This window comes from Archocentrus centrarchus, chromosome 21, assembly GCF_007364275.1.
Source record: "Archocentrus centrarchus isolate MPI-CPG fArcCen1 chromosome 21, fArcCen1, whole genome shotgun sequence".
Taxonomy (NCBI): domain Eukaryota; kingdom Metazoa; phylum Chordata; class Actinopteri; order Cichliformes; family Cichlidae; genus Archocentrus; species Archocentrus centrarchus.
In genome coordinates, this window is record NC_044366.1 from 20,136 (window position 1) to 42,690 (window position 22,555).

General features: G+C 40.6%; 1 protein-coding gene across 1 annotated transcript in view; it reads left to right on the plus strand.

Moving 5' to 3' along the window:
* Nucleotides 1–517: 517 nt before the first annotated feature.
* arhgap15 (Rho GTPase activating protein 15) overlaps nt 518–22,555 on the plus strand; it is a 65,555-nt gene continuing 43,517 nt past the window's right edge. The window contains exon 1 of the mRNA XM_030757500.1: nt 518–633. Coding sequence (XP_030613360.1) covers nt 617–633 — 17 coding nt within the window. The 5' untranslated portion in view covers nt 518–616. The remainder of the gene's footprint in view (nt 634–22,555) is intronic.

The window sequence follows — 22,555 nt, forward strand, 5'->3', positions numbered from 1 at the left end:
GATGGATGGAACTGAGACTGAAATCATGAAGAGAAATCAGAACTAAAAACAAACTAAGATGAAAAAATACTAAGGTGAAAATCTAGTTAAAACCAACTGAGAAAAAAAAAACTGAAGATGTTTATCAAAAACAAAACTTAAATGACCAAAAAACACAAAACACTTGGCAACAAAGTGAGGACCACCACAAAAACATTCTTCACATCACTAGGACTGTGCACGCTACTTAGATAAAAGTACATTTCCTTTATAGCAAATATTTTAATAGAGCTTTGGTATGTTGCATGCTCACATTTATTCACTATGGAAAAAAATGATTATTCAAAAAACAGTGAGTGAATGGCAACAGGAAGTCAAATAACTCACTGTGTACATTAGACCAAACCAACCACTCAGTGTTCCGTGTTATGTTTCTACATCAACACTGACAGAAGTGACAAACTGCCCTCGTCTGGTCTCATGAGAATGAGGTTTGGTTTCAGGAAATGGAGAGGGTTGCAGCAGTTGTAGTTTGTGAGATGTCTGGTTTGAAGAAACCACGTGATGCATTATACTTCCTCTGACAGTTAGGCCTCAACTCTCTGCGTCGCTTCTTTTGTGATCTGAGGCATACGAGATGATGGCTGGAACGAGGTGAGTTCATATTAAATAATATTGGCTATTCTGTTGTCTTAATTGGTTTGTGTTTGATGTATGTCTGCAGGTCTCACACATACACACACACACACAACACACACACACACCACACACACACACACCATTACTGAATGTAAAACTTGTTTCCTTTCTGTAGGCCTCCACTCACTGTTGGGTGAAATAAAAACAGCTAAATAGACTCCTACATAGGCATATGGTTTTCATTTCTGTATTTGTGTAGACTCAACTCATGAGTAGTTCATCAGTTTTTATCTCAAGCTAAGAAAACACAAGTTTACTGTCTGTTCTTCAGATTATGAAGAAGTGATAATAAGACTTTATGCATGACTGACGGTCCAGCTTCCGTTGTGTGGAGGTTTCATTGTGTTTCCGGTTAATAAGGCTTCACTTCTCATGTTAGTTCACACGACTTGATTATATTTTAAATACGCTGCTTTTATGTTGTGGTTTATATATCCAGTTAATGAAAAGCTTAAGTCCACTGAACTGCAGATATGAGTGATAGTTCATATACTGCTGACATCTTAAAAAACAAGAACTGTAATGATCAAACTTTTTAAACATACAATGATCTCTAATGTTTTTACACACTTTTTCCAAAACACTAATCAGATTCTTCAACACCATATTTAAATAATTTTACACACAGGGCATTCAGGGTACATTGTGTGGTGTGTGTGTGTGTGTGTGTGTGTGTGTGTGTGTGTGTTGTGTGTGTGTGTGTATGTTGTATGTGTATAATATAATATATATATATATATATATATATATATATATAATATATATCTTATATATATAATATATATATATATATACACACACATACACCACACACAACGAACCAGCTTTTGGTGTGATACCACACTCTCCAGCTCTGTCCTTTTTTCTATCATTGATTAACCCCACATTTAAGCAGGAAGGAATGTCATGGTGGTGGTTATCAGTATGGTACTTTGACATTTTGATGCCAATCATCTTTTGATATACAAATTTTAATACTTTCATACACAAACATGGATTTTTTTTTTTTTGCAAAATTATTAATTAGACAAAAAGCTGATTTTTTTCATGAAATTGTTGAAGCAAGATTTTAACCAAGGGTTTCAAATGTTGTTATTACTTTACTTTTTAATCTATGGAAAATAGTTGTTTACACACCCAACTGAAATATAGCAACATGGAGTCAACATTCAGTCAATAGAATAATTTATTTATTTTATTTTTACACCAAAATCTGATGTGCCCAGTTTACCACTTAAGGTCACTTTAACACACACAAAATGTCAAATCTTTCAAGGATTTCAGTTGCTGTACAGCTGCAATCATTAATATAACTTAGAACAGGGCACTGGACCTTTAAAAGGAGGAGAAATGCTGTTGCATAGTTCATAGCAATGGACATCCAACAATTCATTAAAACTAGTAACAAAGCTGACAAAGTGGCTGACAAAGTTTTCTATTTCCTGATATAACTAACAGTTAATACACCTTTAATTCTCAAATTCATACTGTTATAAAATCTGCTTTGTGTCAAACTATTGTCCTATTTGAAGAATGTAGCCATAGATACAGTATGTGTTCCAATCCACATTAAAAGTGGCACTGACACCAAACAGCTCCATGCTACTAGTCACTACTAAACCACAAAACAAGGCCCAACAACTACTTCTAGAATCCAGGCCATACACTCATGCGAACTAAACAGCTAACAGAAAGGACCCCCCCCCCCCCCCCACAAAAAAAAAAAGCAACAAGAAAAAAGAATAAAAAAAAGAAAAAGAATAAAAAAAAAAAAAACACCAAAAAAAAAAAAAACAAAAGAATAGAAAAAAAAAAAGAAAAAAAAAAAAAAAACAAAAAACAAAATCCCCCCCCCCCCCCCCACCCCCCCCCCCCCCCCCCCACATTGTACACACCCCATACAAATAAGAAAACTATTGAAATTGTTTAAAAAAAAAAAAAAAAAAAAAACACACAGCTATGACTGTAAGGAACAGTGTTTTCAGCAATGCTATTTTTTCTCTGTTTATATGCACAAGGCTGTTTCAGATGCTTGGTAATTCAGTGCAACACACAAAACAATCAATTTATAAAAAAATTGTACTGCTATGTTTACTGTGATAACCACAGCTGTTTTTGGTCTCAGTCACCTTTTTTTTTGCCAGTCTTGCCCCAGCCTTGGGGGAAAAAAATGCCTCAAAATTTGAATGTGTTTGGTTGACTTAAACTTTCTAGGAGTCAGTATCAAGTTTGTTCTATACACTATCAAACAAAGCTAGAAGCTGGCACAGTGTTTGGTGTTATTTTAAAAAACAATGTTTTCCTTCTTTAAAAAAGAAGGAAAATTCATATGCTATTCTAAAATCATATGCTAATTCTAAAAATTCATATGCTAATTCTAACCAATTGCAACAGTGTTTTTCACATTGACCACTACCTTTTTAAATCTGAGCAAAGACGTCATGCTGTGCAGAGCAATATCTGAAGCAGGAAGAAACTTCCCCTCACTTTATTTGCAACCTACACTGCTGTGGATGTCACATCTTATACATGGGCAAGATGTTTGACCTAGTCTGAGTCTGAGGTTTGGGCTACAGTGAACCTGCTTTTTCCTGGTGTTTGAGATATTTACACAAAGAAGCGCTAGTGCGAAAAAAGGAGAAACAAAACCCCAACTCATTTGTCATGATAGCTGTTTAAAAATAAATAAATAAATAAATAAAAATAATAGGTCACCCGCAATTAAGGGATGTGTTTTCCTTACTTTTTATAAATGTTTATTTTACAATATGAATACTGCTGGTTGCACAGTGTGCTGGTAAGGGACCGGCGTGTGCATGAAGTCCCTTGACGCAACAAATAATATTTTCTGTAGAAAAAAAAATAAAAATTGAGAACGAAGAGATGGAGTTGGAGCTTTCTGCCTGTTTTATTTCTCACCTTGAAACCATAGGCGGGATAGGGTTATAATGAATTTACAACTCAGTGTGCCTCTCTCTCTGCTGATATAAGTCAATGGAGCTCACCCAGCACTCCCTCTCTTTGTCTCTCTCACCAATCAGTCATTCTATTAAGCCAATACTTTGGATCTTGGTGTTTAAGTGAAAAATAGCCTATATTAGTTTCCACAATCCATAGCAAAAACACTAATGAATTTTACATGCTCGTGTCTGTTTGTAATAAATGGAAGCAGTAGAATGAAAACAAAACAAAAAAATTTTTTCAACAATTGCAAGGCCAAACCCAAAGGACAGGTTCATAAAAATGGTATTCCTGGCACCTCATCTGCCTAGAAGCAGCTAAGCAACCTCTCGAAACTGGGGTGAAACGCACCAAAATCTTACTTAGCCGGTCACGTGATGTGGATGTTTTGAACCAGACTTTGGAGCTGCATTTTGAAACATGCACTTTGGAGACTTGCCAAAGTGTCAAAACAACAATATTGAGCTTCCCTCCCTTCAACTTAATACTAACAACTAAGGATGTGTCCACATTTTGTTATAAGTGATTTCCTCTGCAGTGGTAGTAGTTTATTGTGAAGGGAGAGCGATGAAGGACTACTAACCAAAATAATCCAGTGTAAGCTCAGGTTGTACAAATATTTCTGTATGAAAACAGCAAGGCAGTTCAGGTCAATGAGAGAAGGCTGAAGGCAAATCCACGTGTTTGTGATATCAGGGGGAACTCTAAGAATTTATCCAGAAAAGAGCTGCATCATTACATCTGTGTGGAACAGCTGACCTATATGATGAGCAAAATTTTAAATAAGCATCATTTATTATTAGAGCGTAAGTCCAGCATGAAAATCTTTACCTTGTAATATAAAGTGGCTTGAGGAAGCTGTTGTAATTTGGTGCTGTATAAATAAAATTGAATATGATGAGCATTTTAGTCCAGTTTCTGGACACTGTAGTTTCAGCATGGCAGACATCCACAATGGTATTGTTAAAGGAATCTAGTTGGATTCTGAGCACACTATTCTCCTCTTCTAAGTCCTGATCAGTTCTCCTACCCACCTTTCCTTTACCTTATGCTTTACATTGAGGTCAAGGAAAAGTGTTTAGGAAAGGAGATAGGAAGTACTATTCAGCTACACCCAGTCTTTTTAGTGCTGGCTTTCTTGCAACTGGCTGGCAGATATTGTGTAACTAAAGTGAAGCAATCAAAGCTGCAAACAGGAACCCAAACAGGAAAAAGTCAAGCAGCCCTCATTTTTTTTTCTGGATGTAACTTCTGAATATTCACCCATTCAGTTTAAACAAACAGGCACAGAGGGAAAAGAGACCCAAAAAGAATATTCATGCAGGTCAGAGGTCATCCTTGGTCTGCTGCTGTGGTAACTCTGACTCAGTTTTTAAAGCCTCAGAGAATTATATTCTTTTTTGGCTTTAACACAGTGGTTCTCAAATCCAGGCCTCATGAATCAGTGTCCTGCAGGTTTTTGATGTGTCCCTGATCCAACACACCTGAATCAAATGACTGAATTACCTTCTCAGTATGCAGTCAAGTTCTCCAGAGTCCTGCTAATGACTTCTATATTTGACTCAGGTGTGTTGAACCACAGACATATCTAAAACCTTCAGGACACTGGGCCACAAGGCCTGAATTTGAGAACCATTGCTTCAACAAAACACCCTTCCATGCTCTAGTGGTCAGTGATTAGGACATTTCATAAACTGGAAACCATCATCACAAGCTCTGCATCCTACAATGACTAAGTTCCTTCATAACAAGAATTTCAATCAATTTTAGGGTTGTGAGGAACTTCACCTATTATTTGCACTAAAGGTGAAATATATTCAAATAAATACATACAGGAACAACAAGACAGAGGGTGTCAGTGGACAGGTGAAGAGTGGATGAAAAGTCAGGGTAGATGCACTGGAGGTGTAATGTAATGGGTTAGAGGACTCTAATGCAGGACTCAAAAACAGGACTAAACTCAGAATTTTAGCTCTATTGCTGGAAAACGCAAGGCAAAACAGAGCTGGACAGGAGCCTGCAAAACAAAATACAAAACTTATGGGGAAACAAGAACTGTTGGCACACACAGCAGGAGGGAAACTATGACAATAATGCAACAGAGAGCAAAGAGAAATGGAGACAATATATATACATCAATGCAATAAGGGAAATAGGACACATCAGGGAGGACAGCTGAACAGAATCACACACTAACAAGATAGAGGAAGCAAAACTGAATATCAAATCCACGATACAAGAGACTATAAAAGTAAAACAGGAAGTGAAGAAACATGACTGACAGAAACAGGACTAAGACATACAGACATGATACTGGAACACAAGATAAACAATACACATGACAGACTAAACACAGAGATAAGACTTGGACTGAATACAAAAACATGGGGAAACAGAACCTATATGCAAAATTACCAAGAACAGAACTCTGAAAACTAACTAAGAAGAATACAGAAGTATTACAAAACCCTGGGTCCTAGACCCAGGGACCATGACAGGAGGGCTTGATTAGTGGATTGACAATAGGTGCGAAGGCTATCTACAGATCAGGCGCTCCAGGCTCACAGACACAAATATCAATATGACCAGAAACACAAGATAGAAAAAGAAACACTAAAATGCATTAATAATGGAGATGTACAGCCACATCAGTCATGGGCTTGCTTTGTTTTCCTAATTCTAATATTATATATTTATTTATTTATTATTATTACTTTATTTTCAAGCATAAATGCCATTTTTAAACATTTGTTTAAAAAGTGAAAGATTGCAAAAGAAAGGTTTTGGTGGGGGAATAAAATGTATAACTAAAACATGCAAATGTAAATAAAATACCCCTCTGACAGCCTGGTGGGATTTTTTTTAAAGATAGCCAAGTCTTCACTTATCCCATGTAAACTGACACCCATTTGGAACAATCCAAATAGTCAGAAAAATAAGGTACAAAATTTTTCAGCATGGCAAGAGAAAGGAATAAATAACCTAGAACATGTAATTCAAGATGGAACATTTGTTTCATTTGAATAACTTATTTCAAAATATGGAATTGGCAACAGCAAATTTCTTGAATATCTGCAACTGAGGTCCATCATACGGGCAAGGTTTAATTTAAATAATCTGTAATTAAAAATCCCTGTATTGGTAACAGAATTTCTAAATCTTTATACCCCTAAGTTATTATCAAAAAATATATGTTGTTAAAAATTAATGATCCAATTTCCCTCCCAACTGCAAAATGGGAGGAAGCTCTTTCCATTAACACAGATTAAAACTTCTGGACACATATGTTTAAACACTTTCAAACTGACTAAATGTTCATATTTATAACTCATACAATACAAAATTCTCCATAGAATACACTATACAGGTCACAGAATGTTCCAAATGGGCCTCAGAGACACAAATGTATACACCCACTGTTCAGACAGTCATGCTGAGAACTATATGCATGCTATGTGGTCTTGTACACCTGTTGAGAGGTTCTGGCAGACGTCATGTGAAGACTTATCCACATGGTTTAATTGCGATAACCCAGCATCACCAAAACTGTGCGTTTTAGGTAATGTAAGCTAATTTAACATGGAAGCAAATATATCTCACATAGTGATGCATAAGGCAGTAAGAACTAAGAAAACTATCCTCATGAATTGGAAATCAAAAAATGATTTATGTATTACTCATTTCAGGAATTTACTTTTAGACCACATTAGTCTGGAAACGAATTTCTGTCACTTCTAAAAATCAATTGGACAAATTTAAATCTCTCTGATCCCTACTGATCAATTCCATCACTTAGTGGGGGTGATCAAATGTGGCCTCGTCTTGCGGTGTGCCACACAGGTGGCTGGGGGTGGGCCGGGGGATATGGGTATCTGTTGACTCTTGGACTGGAGACAGGGACTGCCGTTCTGTGGTTTGTGTGTGCGGGCCCTGGTTGTGGGTGGTGGGGGCTTGAGTGGACACTTTTATGGTCTTGAGATGTGGGGGCTGGGGTACCCATGGTGGTGGGTGCTGGCCCTGGGCCAGATGGCCAGCCCTCCTCTGCGGGGGTTGGGATGTGGGGTCTGGGGCCCTGGTCCCCGGGGTCGCCCGTTTCCCAGTAGGGCTCCTCCCTGTGCTGGAGGGGTCTGCGCCTCCTCAGGCACTGCTGTGTGGGCTGGGTTGGTGCGCGTGGGGATGTCTGGCTGGCATACCAGGATTCTGAGGTGCCCTCGCATCCTGGGGGGGGGGGGGGGCTCAGATGAGGGGGAAGCGGTATACTGCAGGGGGCCGGTTGGTCCTGGACTCAGGACCACTGTGTGGTGTGTGTGTGTGTGTGTATTAAACTATGTGCCATTAGTGCAAAGATGGCACCGCAATATGGCGACTTGGTGCGGCTCATGCTGTGTGTCTGCTTGCTGATTTTGTTGTTGAGCGTGGAAAACGTGCAGTGTTCGCTAAAATATGATCAGCTGTGCTTACTGCACATTCGTGAGGTAATGCTGGATTTCAAACCAAGACTGTTATACTCCTCTAAAGACTTTGTCGCAGACGAGCAGCAAGGAACTGCAGCGTCAGGTAGCATACAGCACCTGAGGCCCAGGAAACGAGGGAGGAGAGCAGGTTCCATGGTTGGACAGAGGCGGCAGGGTCATCGGACACTGCTACCCTCTATGATACTCTCCAACCCCCGCTCTCTGGCAAAACAAGTGGATGAATTGACTATGTTAATTGCTTCAAGGAGGGAGTATGCAGAATGTTCAGCCCTGTGTGTTACGGAGACCTCTGGCTGGAGGCCAAGATAAACGACTCGGCGATACAGCAAGAAGGCTTCATCTTACACCGGGCAGATCGCACGGAGGAGTCGCTGAAGAAGCGGGGAGGTGGCATCTATTTTTACACGAATCAATGGTGGTGTACTGACAGTAAGACTTTGTCACTTTGTCATGCTTTCCAGAGCTTGAGACTCTTACCATCAGATGCAGGCCTTTTGATGTTCCTAGGGATTTGCTTGTTTTATTTTGATAGCTGTCTATATTCCTCCTCAAGCTGGTGTTACAGTTGCAATTCAGAAATTCTCTGCTCACATTACAGAGATTGAAAATTCCCACCCAAACTCAGTAGTGCTGGTTTTAGGGGATTTTAATCAGGCTAGCTTAAGGAAAGCTCTGCCTAGGTACCGTGAACAGATTACGACTGCTACCAGAGATGAGAATACACTTGATCAGTGCTAATGTGTTATTCCCGGGGCCTTTCACACTGTTCTGAGAGCACCCCTGGGAGATTCTGACCACAACACAGTTTTTCTCATTCCCAAATATCAGCAGAGACTGAAAGCTATCAAACCCTGCAGGAGGACTGTGCTATGAATATGTTGAGTGACTGCTTTGCTACAACTGACTGATCTGTTCTGGGGGAACCATATGGAGATCTGAACACCTTTACTGATGTGGTTACATCATACATTAAATTTGCTGAAGATGTGTGTGTACTAAGTCTGTAATGGTTTATAGTAACAACAAACCATGGTTTAACCGACATGTTAAAACCTTATGGAAGGAGAAAGATGCAGCTTTTAAGTCGGGGGACAAAGATTTTTTACAGGGCTGCTAAATATAGATTTAGAAAGACACTACAGTCTTTCTTGGCTTCCTTAAACAGAAGCTAGTGTAGCGCTCCCCGTAAATAGAAATATTAATAGGGGTAGGGCTTTTGGGTTCTTATGCTATATTCACTATGTTTTAACCCTGATTAAGTCAGTGTCAATTTAAGCCTTGGATCTAGGTTACACGGTACCAATTAAACATTTCGAAACACACTTTTTAAAACTCACCTTTAAGGGTTTCTGTCTCTCCAAAAGTTTTAATCAAAAAACCTGTAAACACACTTTTCAGATGAAATGGTTTCTACTTATCTATAAGCTATAAACAAACTCACAGCACTCAAGTTTTAAGAAACAATATGAACTGATTTACTTTAAATTATTAGTTTTGATCAAAAGATAGAAAAAGCAAATACAATTACATTAAACGGTCTTCAACATTTAACTGACTCGAACCCATTTGTGTAAAGTCACAACCAATATAATATGTGGGCCCACATACACACACCTAAAGCCGGCAAACTCAAAATTACTTAAAACCAAATAAAACGATGCAGGCCTGGTTCGTGGCTAGCGTACGTGGAGGCCCAAAACACAATGGCCGTTTCACTCTTTAATGAGCCAAAATAATGAGTGGTACCTTAGTATTTTGGATGCTGGTCTGTAATCCAACAGTCAGGTAATTGCTCTGAAGCAGATCTTTCTCACCTCACCTCACAGCAGAGTCCACTGTCTCCTCGCTCACCTCGCTTCCAGAACAGGTACAGATGAGGCTCTGTCAATCCTCAAGCAGGGTATTTACTCCGTTCCCGTGCTGAAAACAGTCTTTCCCCTCTCACACAGTTCAACTGGGTTAGTCCAACTATACGCAAACAGTCTGTACACTGGTGGTGTGCTGACTCACTGCTATCAAGCTCATTAGCTTAGCCGTAGCACACGCGCTAACGCTCGGGCTAACATTAGTATATGGGCCACGGTCATACACAGAGATAAGATAGATAAGATAAGATAGTGTTTATTCGTCACATGCACAGTTATACACAGTACAATGCACAGTGAAATGTATTTTGTACCTGCAACCATATATACACACACATATAAATAAGAAGAATAAAAATAAATAAGTAATTCACACTATACACTATACTCTATATACTATACACTATACCACTTTTACTGTCACAGTCAGTGACAGAAGAATTGGCAATCCCTCTCGTCCTTGCGACAGGAAGAACTTGTGCTCTAGCAACAGATTGTCGAGCAGACAGTCCCGTAAGAAACACAAGAATCCCCGCTTCCGTGTATTTAGCCTTAAAACTCGCTTCCGTCCTGTTCCGACACACTCGTTCTTAGCTCCTCTCTTTCTCTCTCCCTCTCGTACTCTTGACACTCCCTCTACCGTCTGTGCCTCATGCATTAACCCCATAAATGCTGGTTCAAACAGTTCTTTGTCACACTTCACATTTTTAAAACATAACCAAACAAACAAATCACAGTATTAAATGTATTTAAACCTTTCATTACATAAATAACAGTTTTTAATTGACACATTTATATATTAACTGGATTTGAACAATCGCTTTTAAACTAAACCAAACACATTTTCTAACCGGGTTACACTAGAAAATAAACTCAATTCTGGAAACAGCAGAGAGTTATGGCAGGGCTTCCAATCAATGATCAGTTATAAGGTAAAAAACACTTCCTTGGATTCTGATCCCAATCTGCCCGACAAACTGAATAACTTTCATGGCAGATTTGAAATAAGGAAAAAACCCCAGCCTCACATTAGTAATGACTCCAAGCCTAACGCTCTCCCCTTTTTTTAATAAGAGAGCATGAGGTAAGGAACCTTTCTGCGAAACAGCAGCCTTTCTGCAAAACAGCAGAAAGGCTGCTGGGACTGACCTGGTGTCATGTGTTTGCCTTAAACCAGCGGTCGGCAACCTGTAATCCGGAAAGAGCCATTTGAACCCGGTTTACACGGAAAACAAAACAGTGAGAGCCGCAAAACTAGCGGAAGCCGCGAGTGAGCATATATTGAGAAACTTAAATAAATAAAAATAAATATATAAATAAAATGATTTTATTTTAATATTTCAAGATCACAATAATGTTCCAATTTAAAACTACAACAAAAACCGAACTGACAAAAATAAAATGCACTTCAACTAGATACTTATAATTTACTTCCGCGAGCCGCACAGAGCTGCAGATTAAGCCTGGATGAGCCGCATGCAGCTCCGGCGTCGCAGGTTGCCGACCCCTGCCTTAAATACTATGCATATGAACTGGCCCCAATTTTAACTGACATTTTTAACTGTTCTTTAACCCAACAGAAAGTTCCAGCATGTTTTAAATCAGCTGTTATTGTACTGGTACCTAAGAAACTTAACCCAAGCTGTCTAAATGACTACAGACCTGTAGCATTGACATCAGCTATTATGAAAAATTTGAACGCTTAGTGTGTACACATCTTTCCAGTATCATCTTAAATCCATACCAGTTTGCATATAGAGCAAATAGATCTGTTGAGGATATTGTGTTGCTATGCCTGTGCTCTATTTTAAAACATCTAGAGGGTCCTGGTAATTACGCTAGTGTTCTTTTTGTTGATTTCAGTTCAGCTTTTAATACCATTGTGCCATCTGAACTATATAAGCTTCTTTGTATGGGAGTTGCGAAATCATTGTGTCAGTGGGTATTGGACTTTTTAACAGACAGGGTTCCGGTGGTCAAATGTAATACTTTAACATCTAAACCCCTCACCATCAGCACAGGGTCACCACAGGGGTGTGTTTTGTCACCACACCTGTTTTCATTATATACAAATGACTTTACCTCTCACTGTCAGTCAGTCAAACTCTTTAAATTTGCAGATGACACTACAGTAGTGGGTTTAATCACAAGAGATGATGAATCTCTGTACAGGACAGAAATGGACTGCTGCAGCACAAACAATCTGGAACTGAACATTTTAAAGACCAAGGAAGTTATTGTGGACTCCTACCGCAAACACAAGGATCACCTTCTTTTGGTCAACAACACAGAGGTGCAGAGAGTGGACAGCCATAAATTCTTAGGTGTGAACACCGCATCCACCCTGAAATGGAAGGACAACACAGACTCTGTTTTAAAGAAATTGCATCAAAGACTGTTCTTTTTGAAACAGTTAAAGAAGTGTGGTGTGTCCAGGAGAGGTTTGTTGCAGTTTTAGCAAGGAGCTGTGGAGAGCATTCTTGCTTTTGCTATAACTGTATGGTTTGGTAGTGTGACTGCTGAGGATGAGAGGCAACTGAATATGGTGGTGAAGGATGCATCCAGAATTACTGGGTGTGAAATCCCAGCCATTGCTGATATTTATAAGAACACATTATGTAAAAAGAGCCTGTCAATTGGTAAGGATCCATCCCACCCAGCTAATTGTTACGCCCCTCCAAAAACCTGGACACAAGCACGGAGCACGGTGGTAAGGTTTAGTTGTATTTATTGAAAGAAAAAAAAAAAATGCCAAGTAGTCTGTTGTCACAGCAAAGGAGACTGAGGCTGAATCTTCACACTCTCCTCTCTCTGTATCTGATTCCATGGCTCTGGGGCTTGGACCAAAAGTCAGTCAGTCCAAGATGGTGCCACTGTGTACGGCCTGCCGTCAGCTGTTCTGTGTATTGTTTGCAGTCGCTCGGTTTCTGGTAGTCATCTGCCCAGATGTCTCCGCTTTGATCACCTAGGATCGACAGACACTCCTAAACCTCCAATTTGTTTTTGTACCAGCATATAATGTAAAGAAAAACTAAATTTTTCTCCACACTTTTCGGATGTACCTGAGAATTTGCACCGGCTGCCCAGTGCTCCGCTCCCCAACGAACACCAGAGGAGACGCAGAAAGCGGGGAGGTGTTGCAGTGTGGGCCAAAACTTACCTGAGACTCCTAGAATATGTCTGTTCATTACCCTCTGGATGGTGGTCTTTGCCGCCTCAAGGTGTTGGGCTGCCTGTGGATTTCAGGCGTTGCTGGATCAGGCCGATTGTCCCACCTGTCATCCTGGAGACTCAGCGTCCTTCGTCTTGGCGGCGGATGCGGGATCATGGAGGCGGCATAAACCATGCCAACCTTCGACTGTTGGAGCGGGTCCTGGCCTCAGCTAACAAGGATCTGGACATCTGAATAGAACAGAATAGAATAGAATGCCTTTATTGTCATTATACAGGATGTACAATGAGATTGGAGGGCCACTCCTGTTCAGTGCCATGTAACAGAAAATCCAACTCTCTAAAATGAAAATAAACATATTATAAAAATATTATAATCTAGTATAATCAATATAATCAAGAGATATACAGAAATAAACAGTAAAATATACAAAAAATAGAATGTATAAAAATATATACATTGGTGCATCTGTACATTGTAAGAAAATTAAATATGTGTATACATATAATAATGAAGATGATGAATATTGCACTTGGTGAATGAATATTGCACTAGTGAATGAATACTGGATATTACATAATATAGGAATGTTAGATATTGTTCAGTATGAATAATCTAATATTGCACAGAGATGTGGGTGTTGCACAGTTACAGTGGGTGAGTGTGTGAGTTCAGGGTGGTGATTGCTCTGGCGAAGAAACTGTTCTTGAGTCTGTTTGTTCTGGCTTTGATGCACCTGTAGCGCCTGCCAGAGGGCAGCAGGTCAAACAGGTCAAAGCCAGGGTGTGAGCTGTCCTTGATGATGTTCCTGGCTCTGCTGATGCAGCGGGAGGTGTAGATGTCCATCAGGGAGGGGAGAGGGCAGCCAACGATTCTTTGTGCTGTCTTGACTACCCTCTGAAGCCTGACCCTGTCTGCCTCAGTGCAGCTGCCGTACCATACTGTGATACAGTACGTCAGCGGGCTCTCAATGGATGAGTGGTAGAAGGTCAGCAGCAGGTTTGAGTCCAAGTTGTTCTTCCTGAGGACCCTCAGGAAGTGAAGTCGCTGCTGAGCCTTCTTGATAACAGCTGTGATGTTATCTGACCAAGAGAGATCAGCAGAGATGAGGACACCAAGAAACCTGAAGGTGTGGACCCTCTCCACACGCTCGCCGTTGATGTAGAGGGGAGCTGGGTCAGTCCTGTGCTTCCTGAAGTCGATGATGATCTCTTTGGTTTTCATGGTGTTCAGTACCATGAATGGCCCTGCTGAACACTAGATTATTAGGCAACAAAACTTTCCTTCTCAATTACTTTTTCATCGCCCAGGAGTTGGATTTATGTTTGTGACTGAGACGTATCTTCATGCTGGTGAGTCTGCACCTTTTTCCGAACTTTTACCTTCCGGCTGTTCTTTCTTCAGCTCCCCGCGGATCTCTGGAAAAGGTGGAGGACTTGCGTCAATATTTAAATGCAGTTTTCGCTGTTGTCAGGTCTCGGCAGACCTGTACGCCAGCTTTGAATTGCAGTTGTTGGAGATAAACTCTTCCCCCTCTGTGCTCTGTGCGGTGATTTACCGACCACCAACGTGGACGAAGGACTTCATCGGTGACTTTGCTGATGGGTCTCATACTAAAATATGACCGTCTTTTAATTGTTGGTGATTTTAATATTCATGTGTGTTGTGAGAGTGGTCTGCTGGTTAAAGAATTAGTCTCGCTTATTGACTCCTGAAAAAGGTCACACACTGGATCTTGTGTTGTCTTATGGACTTAGAGTCTGCATCACAGAGATACGTGACTGCGGTATATCGGACAATTTTCCTGTTTTATTTACAGCAGTGTTCCCCAGCTCTGGGATAAATCGAGTATCATCTGCACATCGTGTGTGCTTGGTTAACTCTTCATGTGCTGAAGATTTTACAACTGCTTTTAAAAAACTCTGACTTAAGCAATTTGGACTTTTGCTTGAGCTTGAGTACTGAGGACTTCACCAACTCTTTTATATCTATTTGCACTGCTGTACTGGACTGTGTTGCTGCTTTTACAACCAAACACACCAAAACCTTCCTCCCAGCCCTGGCTGGATGAGACAACCCGCGCTCTCCGACGTGAGTGCAGACGTGCTGAGAGAAGGTGGAAAAAGGATAAGCTCCATGTCTCCTTAGAGATCCTGCGTAATTGTTTGTTGAAATATCAGAAAGCAGTAAAATATGCAAAGTCTGCTTACTTCTCTAACATTGTTTCAATTAACAGTCACAGGCCTCATTTTCTTTTTAGTGTTTTTAATTCACTAGCTGATCCCCATTGCGATGTAAACCAAGTGAAGACGAAATGGTTGAGAGAATCCCGGAGCACATCATTCACCAAGGCCTGGAAGATCGCTGGGGCGTTGGTTAAGCCAAAAGGTATCACCAAATACTCAAAGTGCCCTAGGTGAGTGTTGAAAGCAGTCTTCCATTCGTCACCTTCCTTTATGGCGGACAAGATGGTAAGCATTCCGCAGGTCCAGCTTGGTGAAGCCGGCGGCACCTGTAACAGTTTGAATGCAGACGACAAAAAGGCAGTGGATATTTGTTTTTGACCGTTGATTTCATTCAGTCCTCTGTAGTCAATGCAAGGGCGGAGCATCCCATCCTTCTTCTCCACAAAGAAGAACTCTGCGGCCAATGGAGAGGAAGAGGGGCGGATAATCCCTGCTGCCAATGAGTCCCGGATGACCCCTCCATGGCCTCTCCTTGGGCTTGGAGATGCTGTACAGTCGGCTGGTCGGAAGGGTGGCCCCAGGAAGAAGGTCCACGGCGCAGTCATAAGGTCGATGTGGAGGCAGGGAGAGAGCGAGGTCCTTGCAACAAGCCTCTGCCAAGTCATCATACTCAGAGGGAACTGAGGAAAGATGCAGTGGGTCCACTTCTGCCTGTGAGGAAGTACAACCAGGTGGGGAAGCAGAGCGTAGACATACTTCATGGCAGTGGGGACTCCAACCAGAAACCATCTGGCGATCCCAATCAATGGAGGGGTTATGAGTCTTTAACCAGGGGTAGTTTAACACCAACAGCATATCACGAGCATTATAGATAAAAAAGCTCAGGTACTCACTGTGATTGCCGGAGATGAGAAGATGGGTGGTGGCTAAACGGTGAGTCACATGCTCCAGATGTGTACCATTTAGGGCCTTGATCTGGAGGGCTACTGGGAGAGTCTCCAGTTTTAGTTGTAGTTGCACTGCCAGTCCCCGATCCAAAAAGTTCTTGCCCCGGAGTCGTTTAATGCTGGGATGGTAACTGAATGAGGATGGTTAGATAAGCAACCAGAGAGAAACAGTTTATAAGGGGAAGATTGCTCACCATTGTTGTCTGCCTGTGTCCCCAGCTTCACGGACGGGCGCTCTCTTTTAACCAGTCTGGACATTTCTTCATAAAATGCCCCTTTTTCCCCACAAAACAGGCGCTCCCCTGAAGCAACTTGCCTCTGCCCCTGAGGAGAAGAGGAGCGAGAGCCACCCAGCTGCATGGGTTCAGGCTCATTTCTTCTCTGGAAGTTTGCGCACTGCTGGCCCTGCTGGTGAGTCATTTCCAGGCCCGGTGCCTCAGTAATCCCAGGTCGACGGGAGTTGTAGCTTCTTAAGCGGGGCATTCCCGGATGTGGTCATCCACTTTAATACACATGGTGACAAGTGAGTTTAGGGACACAGGAAGCTCCTTCGCAGCTAATTCATCTTGCATGTTTTCACTCAGGCCATGCAAAAAGGCTCCACGGAGAGCTTTCTCCTTCCATCCTCTCTCCTCTGCTACTATACAGAAGTCCACCGCATAATCAGCCACGCTTCTATTCCCTTGCCTAAGGTTAAACATCCTTTGTGCAGCAAAATCAGCCCCAGAGTTCATCAAAAACCTGCTTGAATTTATCCAAAAAGTTTTCAAAGGTAATGTTCATATCTGCTGCTAGCACCACCTGAGCCCATCTAAGGGCTCAGCCTCTGAGAAGACTGACCAGATAGGTGATTTTTACCTCCATCTGAGGGATAGGAGTGGCTGAGTTGTCTAAACACTAATCCACACTGTGTGAGAAAATCCCGGCATTTCTCCCACTCACCTAAGAAGACTTCCGGAGTTGGAATAAATCCTGACATCTGGCCGGGGGGGATGACTCCTGGGCTGGTGGTGGAGGTCCGGCTTCGTCGTCTGGCTTGTTCTGGGAACACAGACGCACAAGCAGACCCTTGGTCTGCTGGAGAATCTTCTCCTGACGATCATATAAATGCCAAAGAGCCTTGTCATGTTCTCCCAGGAGGGCATCCTGACTCGTAAGGGCTTTCTTACCAGGTCCTTGTCCGCTGCATCCATTGCTGGCCAGATTGTTCTGTTAGCCCCTCCGAAAACCAGGACACAAGCGCGGAGCACGGTGGTAAGGTTTAGTTATTTATTGAAAGAAAAAAAAAAATGCCACTACTCTGTGTCTGCGTATCTGATTCCGTGGCTCTGGGGCTTCTGCTGGTGACAAGGAGAAACAGATCAGTCGAGGTGGAAACAACAAACAGGCTGAGTCTTTGTGATGGTTTAATTTGAGGAGCCAAGCTATGAATACCGCTAGCAAAGAGACAATCTAGCGTCAGCTTTGAAGGAAGCTTCTGTTTTTTTAAAGCCAGCATTTCAATCAGCCCAACAGCCTACAGGTGAGTGACGAGGATGATGCGCAGCAGGTGTGCAGCTGTGTGGGCGGAATCTACACCATGAAGCACCTATGGAGGCACGGCCACGAAGCCTAAACACACCCACACACAAAAACACACACACACATACACAAAGAGAGGAGAGAAGGAGGAATAGGCCGGCCAGGAGGTGGGTCGTGACACTAATGTCTGTTTAATTTTCTCCCCTCACAGAAAAGACTGAGAAGTATTAGCACTAAAACAACCCGATTTTGTAACAGTACTTACACTCTTAAAACAGATGTGTCAAAAACAACACATGATGTGTTGAATTTAACACATGTACCGAATCAGCTCAGGGACAACACATGTTGTGTCATTTGTGACACAACTAATGTGTCTGTCATTTAACACAACTATTGTGTCACTCAAATCAACACAAATGTGTGTCAAAATGTGTTATTTTGACACCATATATGTATAAATGTGTTTTCATAGGTCAAATAAAAATTGACATTTCCATTGAGGATATTAGAAATACTTTTATTACAATTAAGTACACTACAACAACAAAGTTGGGACAGCTCATGTTACATTTTGTAACTTTTGTAATATTCAGAGAACATGTATAAAACATGGCATAAAATTCATAAAGGAAATAAAAAGAATATCTGCCCCTTCCAACAATAAACAGTTTTCCAATTGCACTCAAATGGCAACATGTATTTACAATCCAGTACAGTCATCAACCAAGGTACAAGATTTTGTATCTTGGGGACACATACAACTCTCTGGTGCCAAAACTCCTAACATCTAAGGGATGCAAATCAGAAAACATCTGCAAGTGTGATCAACTCATATTCACTTGTTTGTTGTACTGCATAAGCATAAAAATGATCATCAAAGTACAGTACATTTAGTATTTGAACAAACATGAGAATAGAGTCATTATGCACCAGAATATGAACAACTTCACCAAATAAAGGCTCCTCTCTGTGATCTGTTCTCAAAGGCAGTACGGAACCAGCTGTGTAGACTTGGCTATACATATCAACACTCGGAGACAGATAGATTGCAGTGGTTAAAGAAATGTCAGTTTCTAGAGCTAACCTCAAGTGGCTCAACAAGACATCTGGTTTTTTCAGTGACCCCACAGTCACTAGATAGGCGTTGGTCACACTGATTTTCTTGGAGATGATAGAGCTATGCTTATAATGATACATTTGTTGTACCTGGTGTTTGAAAGCCAGTGTCTTTGAAACATTTTTGAAGTTACACATAACATGTGCAAGTCTTTTGAATGGATTGTGCTTTGCCATATGAGGTTTTTCACCTCTTTGAAACCAGTCCCACTGCATTTTGGACAACTGTACATTTTACTTGCAAGCTTTAAGTTGTGCAATCAGTTCTAGCACTTTTGCCTTTCTTTGTGTGGAGAATGGTAGATCGTAGATGTACTCAAAGAATGTAAAGACAGGGCAGAGTGTGGTGGATAAGACAAGTTACAGACCCAGTAGAGTTTGAAAAGCTTGTCCACAGCACACGTGAGACCATCATCTAGAGGGATGGTGACTTTGTCATTCTTGGCAATGATGACATACTGCTTCAATGACCTCAGGTCACCGATGCAGATCAGCTGGGGCTGATGATTCGTTGATGGAGCAGAGGAATCACTGCACAGCGATGCTACTCTTGTTCCAGGCTTAGAGACAAAAGATCACAAATAAAACAAATTTGTTAGTGAAATGATCAGCGTCTCTGACAAATTTTATATTTGGCAGAACTTCTACCAAGGTAAAACATACCGGCACAAAATCCAGAAGGTACGTTATTGTGGTCTTGGCGCTACAACGACTGGCACCAACGGGGGGCAGTAGGTGTGTTAACAACACAAGCGTTGTGTAACAAGCCTCATCTAAAACAGGAAAAAAAAACACACTCAAATGTGTACTTTATGCTGTGGGCCACTGTAAATACACATAAAATGGTGGAATTTTATATAATAAGCAATGTACCCTACTGTCAGTGGCTGGCATTATACATAAAAAGACTTGGCATTTCAAAAGAAATCCCTTTTAAGAAATACAGGTAACTTTTTTTTTTTCCAACAAAATTAGTTTTGTAAACTTTTCTCCTTTTAAAATATTATGACCTGAATTTAACAATTTTATATTTTAAAGGTATTATTTTAAAAACTTCCTAAATTCCTGGTCTCACATAAATACCTTCGGTCATGTCTCAATCCCTTTCAAAAGATGTGCGCAGCCTTGGTTCCATAGCAGCTACAGCTTTGAGTTTTGGCCTGATGTAGGCCTCCCATCTACGAAGGAATAGGTCTGCCTTTTCACCAGTGAGCCTTCCAAAGTCTGAGTCCAGCTGAACAAGGAAAAACAAAATAAGGTTTTGGAAACTAAAGTAGAACATTGTTGGTTCAGTAATAAACTGAAAGGACGAAAACAAGCAAACCTACCAGACTCGGCATGTCCAGAAACCGTGGATATTCACTTAATATTTCTGCAAGCGTGGGTGATTCTCTCATAATCCAGGCTCTGCACTGGGTGAATGTTTTCTCCATGCCTGACTTAATTGCTGACAGGTTTTCTGAAGAGGGCCGCAACCTTTTGATCAAGGGACCCACTCATTTGTGGTGTGTCATTTTCAGTCTCAGTAGCATTGAATGTCTGTGCTTCCCCTCGGACGCTGGTCACTTTTCGTTTCCTGTAGCGCCTTTCTTCTTGTTGCAGATTCCGTCGAAGGTTGCGCAGTTTAGTCTCTAGGAACCCACTGTGAGATGCTGGATCATAGAAATGCTCCTAGTGAAGAAAAAAATTTTAAATGAAATATACAAGGAAAGACAACTAAATCTGTTATTTTTGGGCCCCAAAAGAAAAATGATATGTTGTTTCACTTGTTCACTACAAATCCCTCCCCTTGTCCAGCCACCTGGACACTCAGAGATGGGAAGGTGGCAATGATGCTCCTTGCTAAGGCCAGCTTGTCTTCATTAAGGGATAACTGGAGGAAAAAAGACCACTTATTCTCAATCATTTACTCAATTTACTCATACGACAAATGATCATATTTTTCCGCATCAGTTCACAAAGAGAAAAAAAAACAATTCCAAAGTGACAACAAAGAACAATACTTACAAACCACACTTCTCAACTAGATCTCCTACGCACGTCTTCACAAGAAGCTTTCTTAACTGCACTGACAGGAAACCTGTGGTTTCGTACTCCTGAAGAATCTGTGGAGCTTTCTATGAGTAATGACTGTAAGGGCTGACTGTCCTCTCCCCTATTAGTATGGGGCTGTGGAGGATAAATAACAGTTATTGCTGCAGTATGTTTAATGTCATCACAATAATCTTGAATCTAAGAACTATAAGAAAAACTGAATAAAGTTGGTGATTTAATTAGTAAACTTTTCAACCAGTAAAATTACGAATAAATTCACTCTGTAAACAAGCTGAAACATTAAATGCTGATTTTAAATTAACATGAGAACAATATAAAAAATAAATATATTTTTCCAACTCAAACAGTACCTGGTTTTGATTAATCTCCTCAAGAGAAGCTTCCACCAGGGGCCCTCTAGTTGACAGGAACATGTGGAATCTGTCAAAGTCCTTAATTTCCACATTTGTGTCGACATCAGTGTATTCCAAGAAGTCAGAGTTATACTTTAATATCCTGTCCAAAACACAGCCAGATTGCTGGGCAAGAGTTTGTTCAATAAGATTCTTGGTACTTGAAACATGAAGAATTTTTTTAGAAGTCTCTTTTTCATTTTGAAAAGTTGTGACAAGGACTTTGACAGATTCCAGATTGTCAAATGAAACTGAAAAAGGGAATACACAAAATAATAAAATTAGAACATTTTAATCTAGATTATAGACTTGCAAAAAAATACATAAGTTTGTTGGCTTTTATTTCAACACCATTATGGTCATAAATTGCACACCAGAAAAAATAAATTTGTTGGATTGCAGCCATCTTAAAAATAATGTTACACAGAAAAGTTTTTTCCTGATCTCTAGCTCGATTGTTATTCATCAGCAAATAATTCCATGCATGTTAATAATGTGTGTTGTCACTAATAAATAAATATAAATACTTTTGTTTTTTTTAAGATGTAAGTCTAAGAAACTAGTAAATCTCATAGCCTGTTATCTTGGGTGTTGAAAAGAATGTGCTATTGTTTGTAGCCTAAAAAGCTTATTTATTTGTGTTAAGTGTGTGCCTTTGTACCTGCTGAATACTGCATGCCAATGAGATATTAAGTCCACAACACACTTGCAAATGTTACTCACAGCATTAGGAGGGATGGTATACTTAGGAATATTTAGGAGCATGGCATATTTGAGAAAACTTACATTCTGCTATATGTTGCACATTTACTCATATTCCAGTGTTTAGGAAGGCTCATACAAAACAATATTGATATCTTCAACTAAAATTTTTAAAACAGACCTACTTTTGTACATGAAATTTTACCATTTAAAAACACAACCACCTCCAGGATGGAGTAAAATAAAAGTAATCCAATTTCTTAGCCTTCTATAACCATTAGTATACTGTACTCTACAAAATGAGCAACAAACCAAAGTTACTATACCTTGCGGTTGCTCCACGGTATCACAGCAACTTAGCACAAGGCTGACATTTTGCAATTACTTCTACATTTTTTTGGGGGGGGGGGTGCCTGATGAGTTTTAACGTAGTTTAGCATAAGTGTGCTCCCTAACAGCTCATATTATTTTTTCAATGAGGT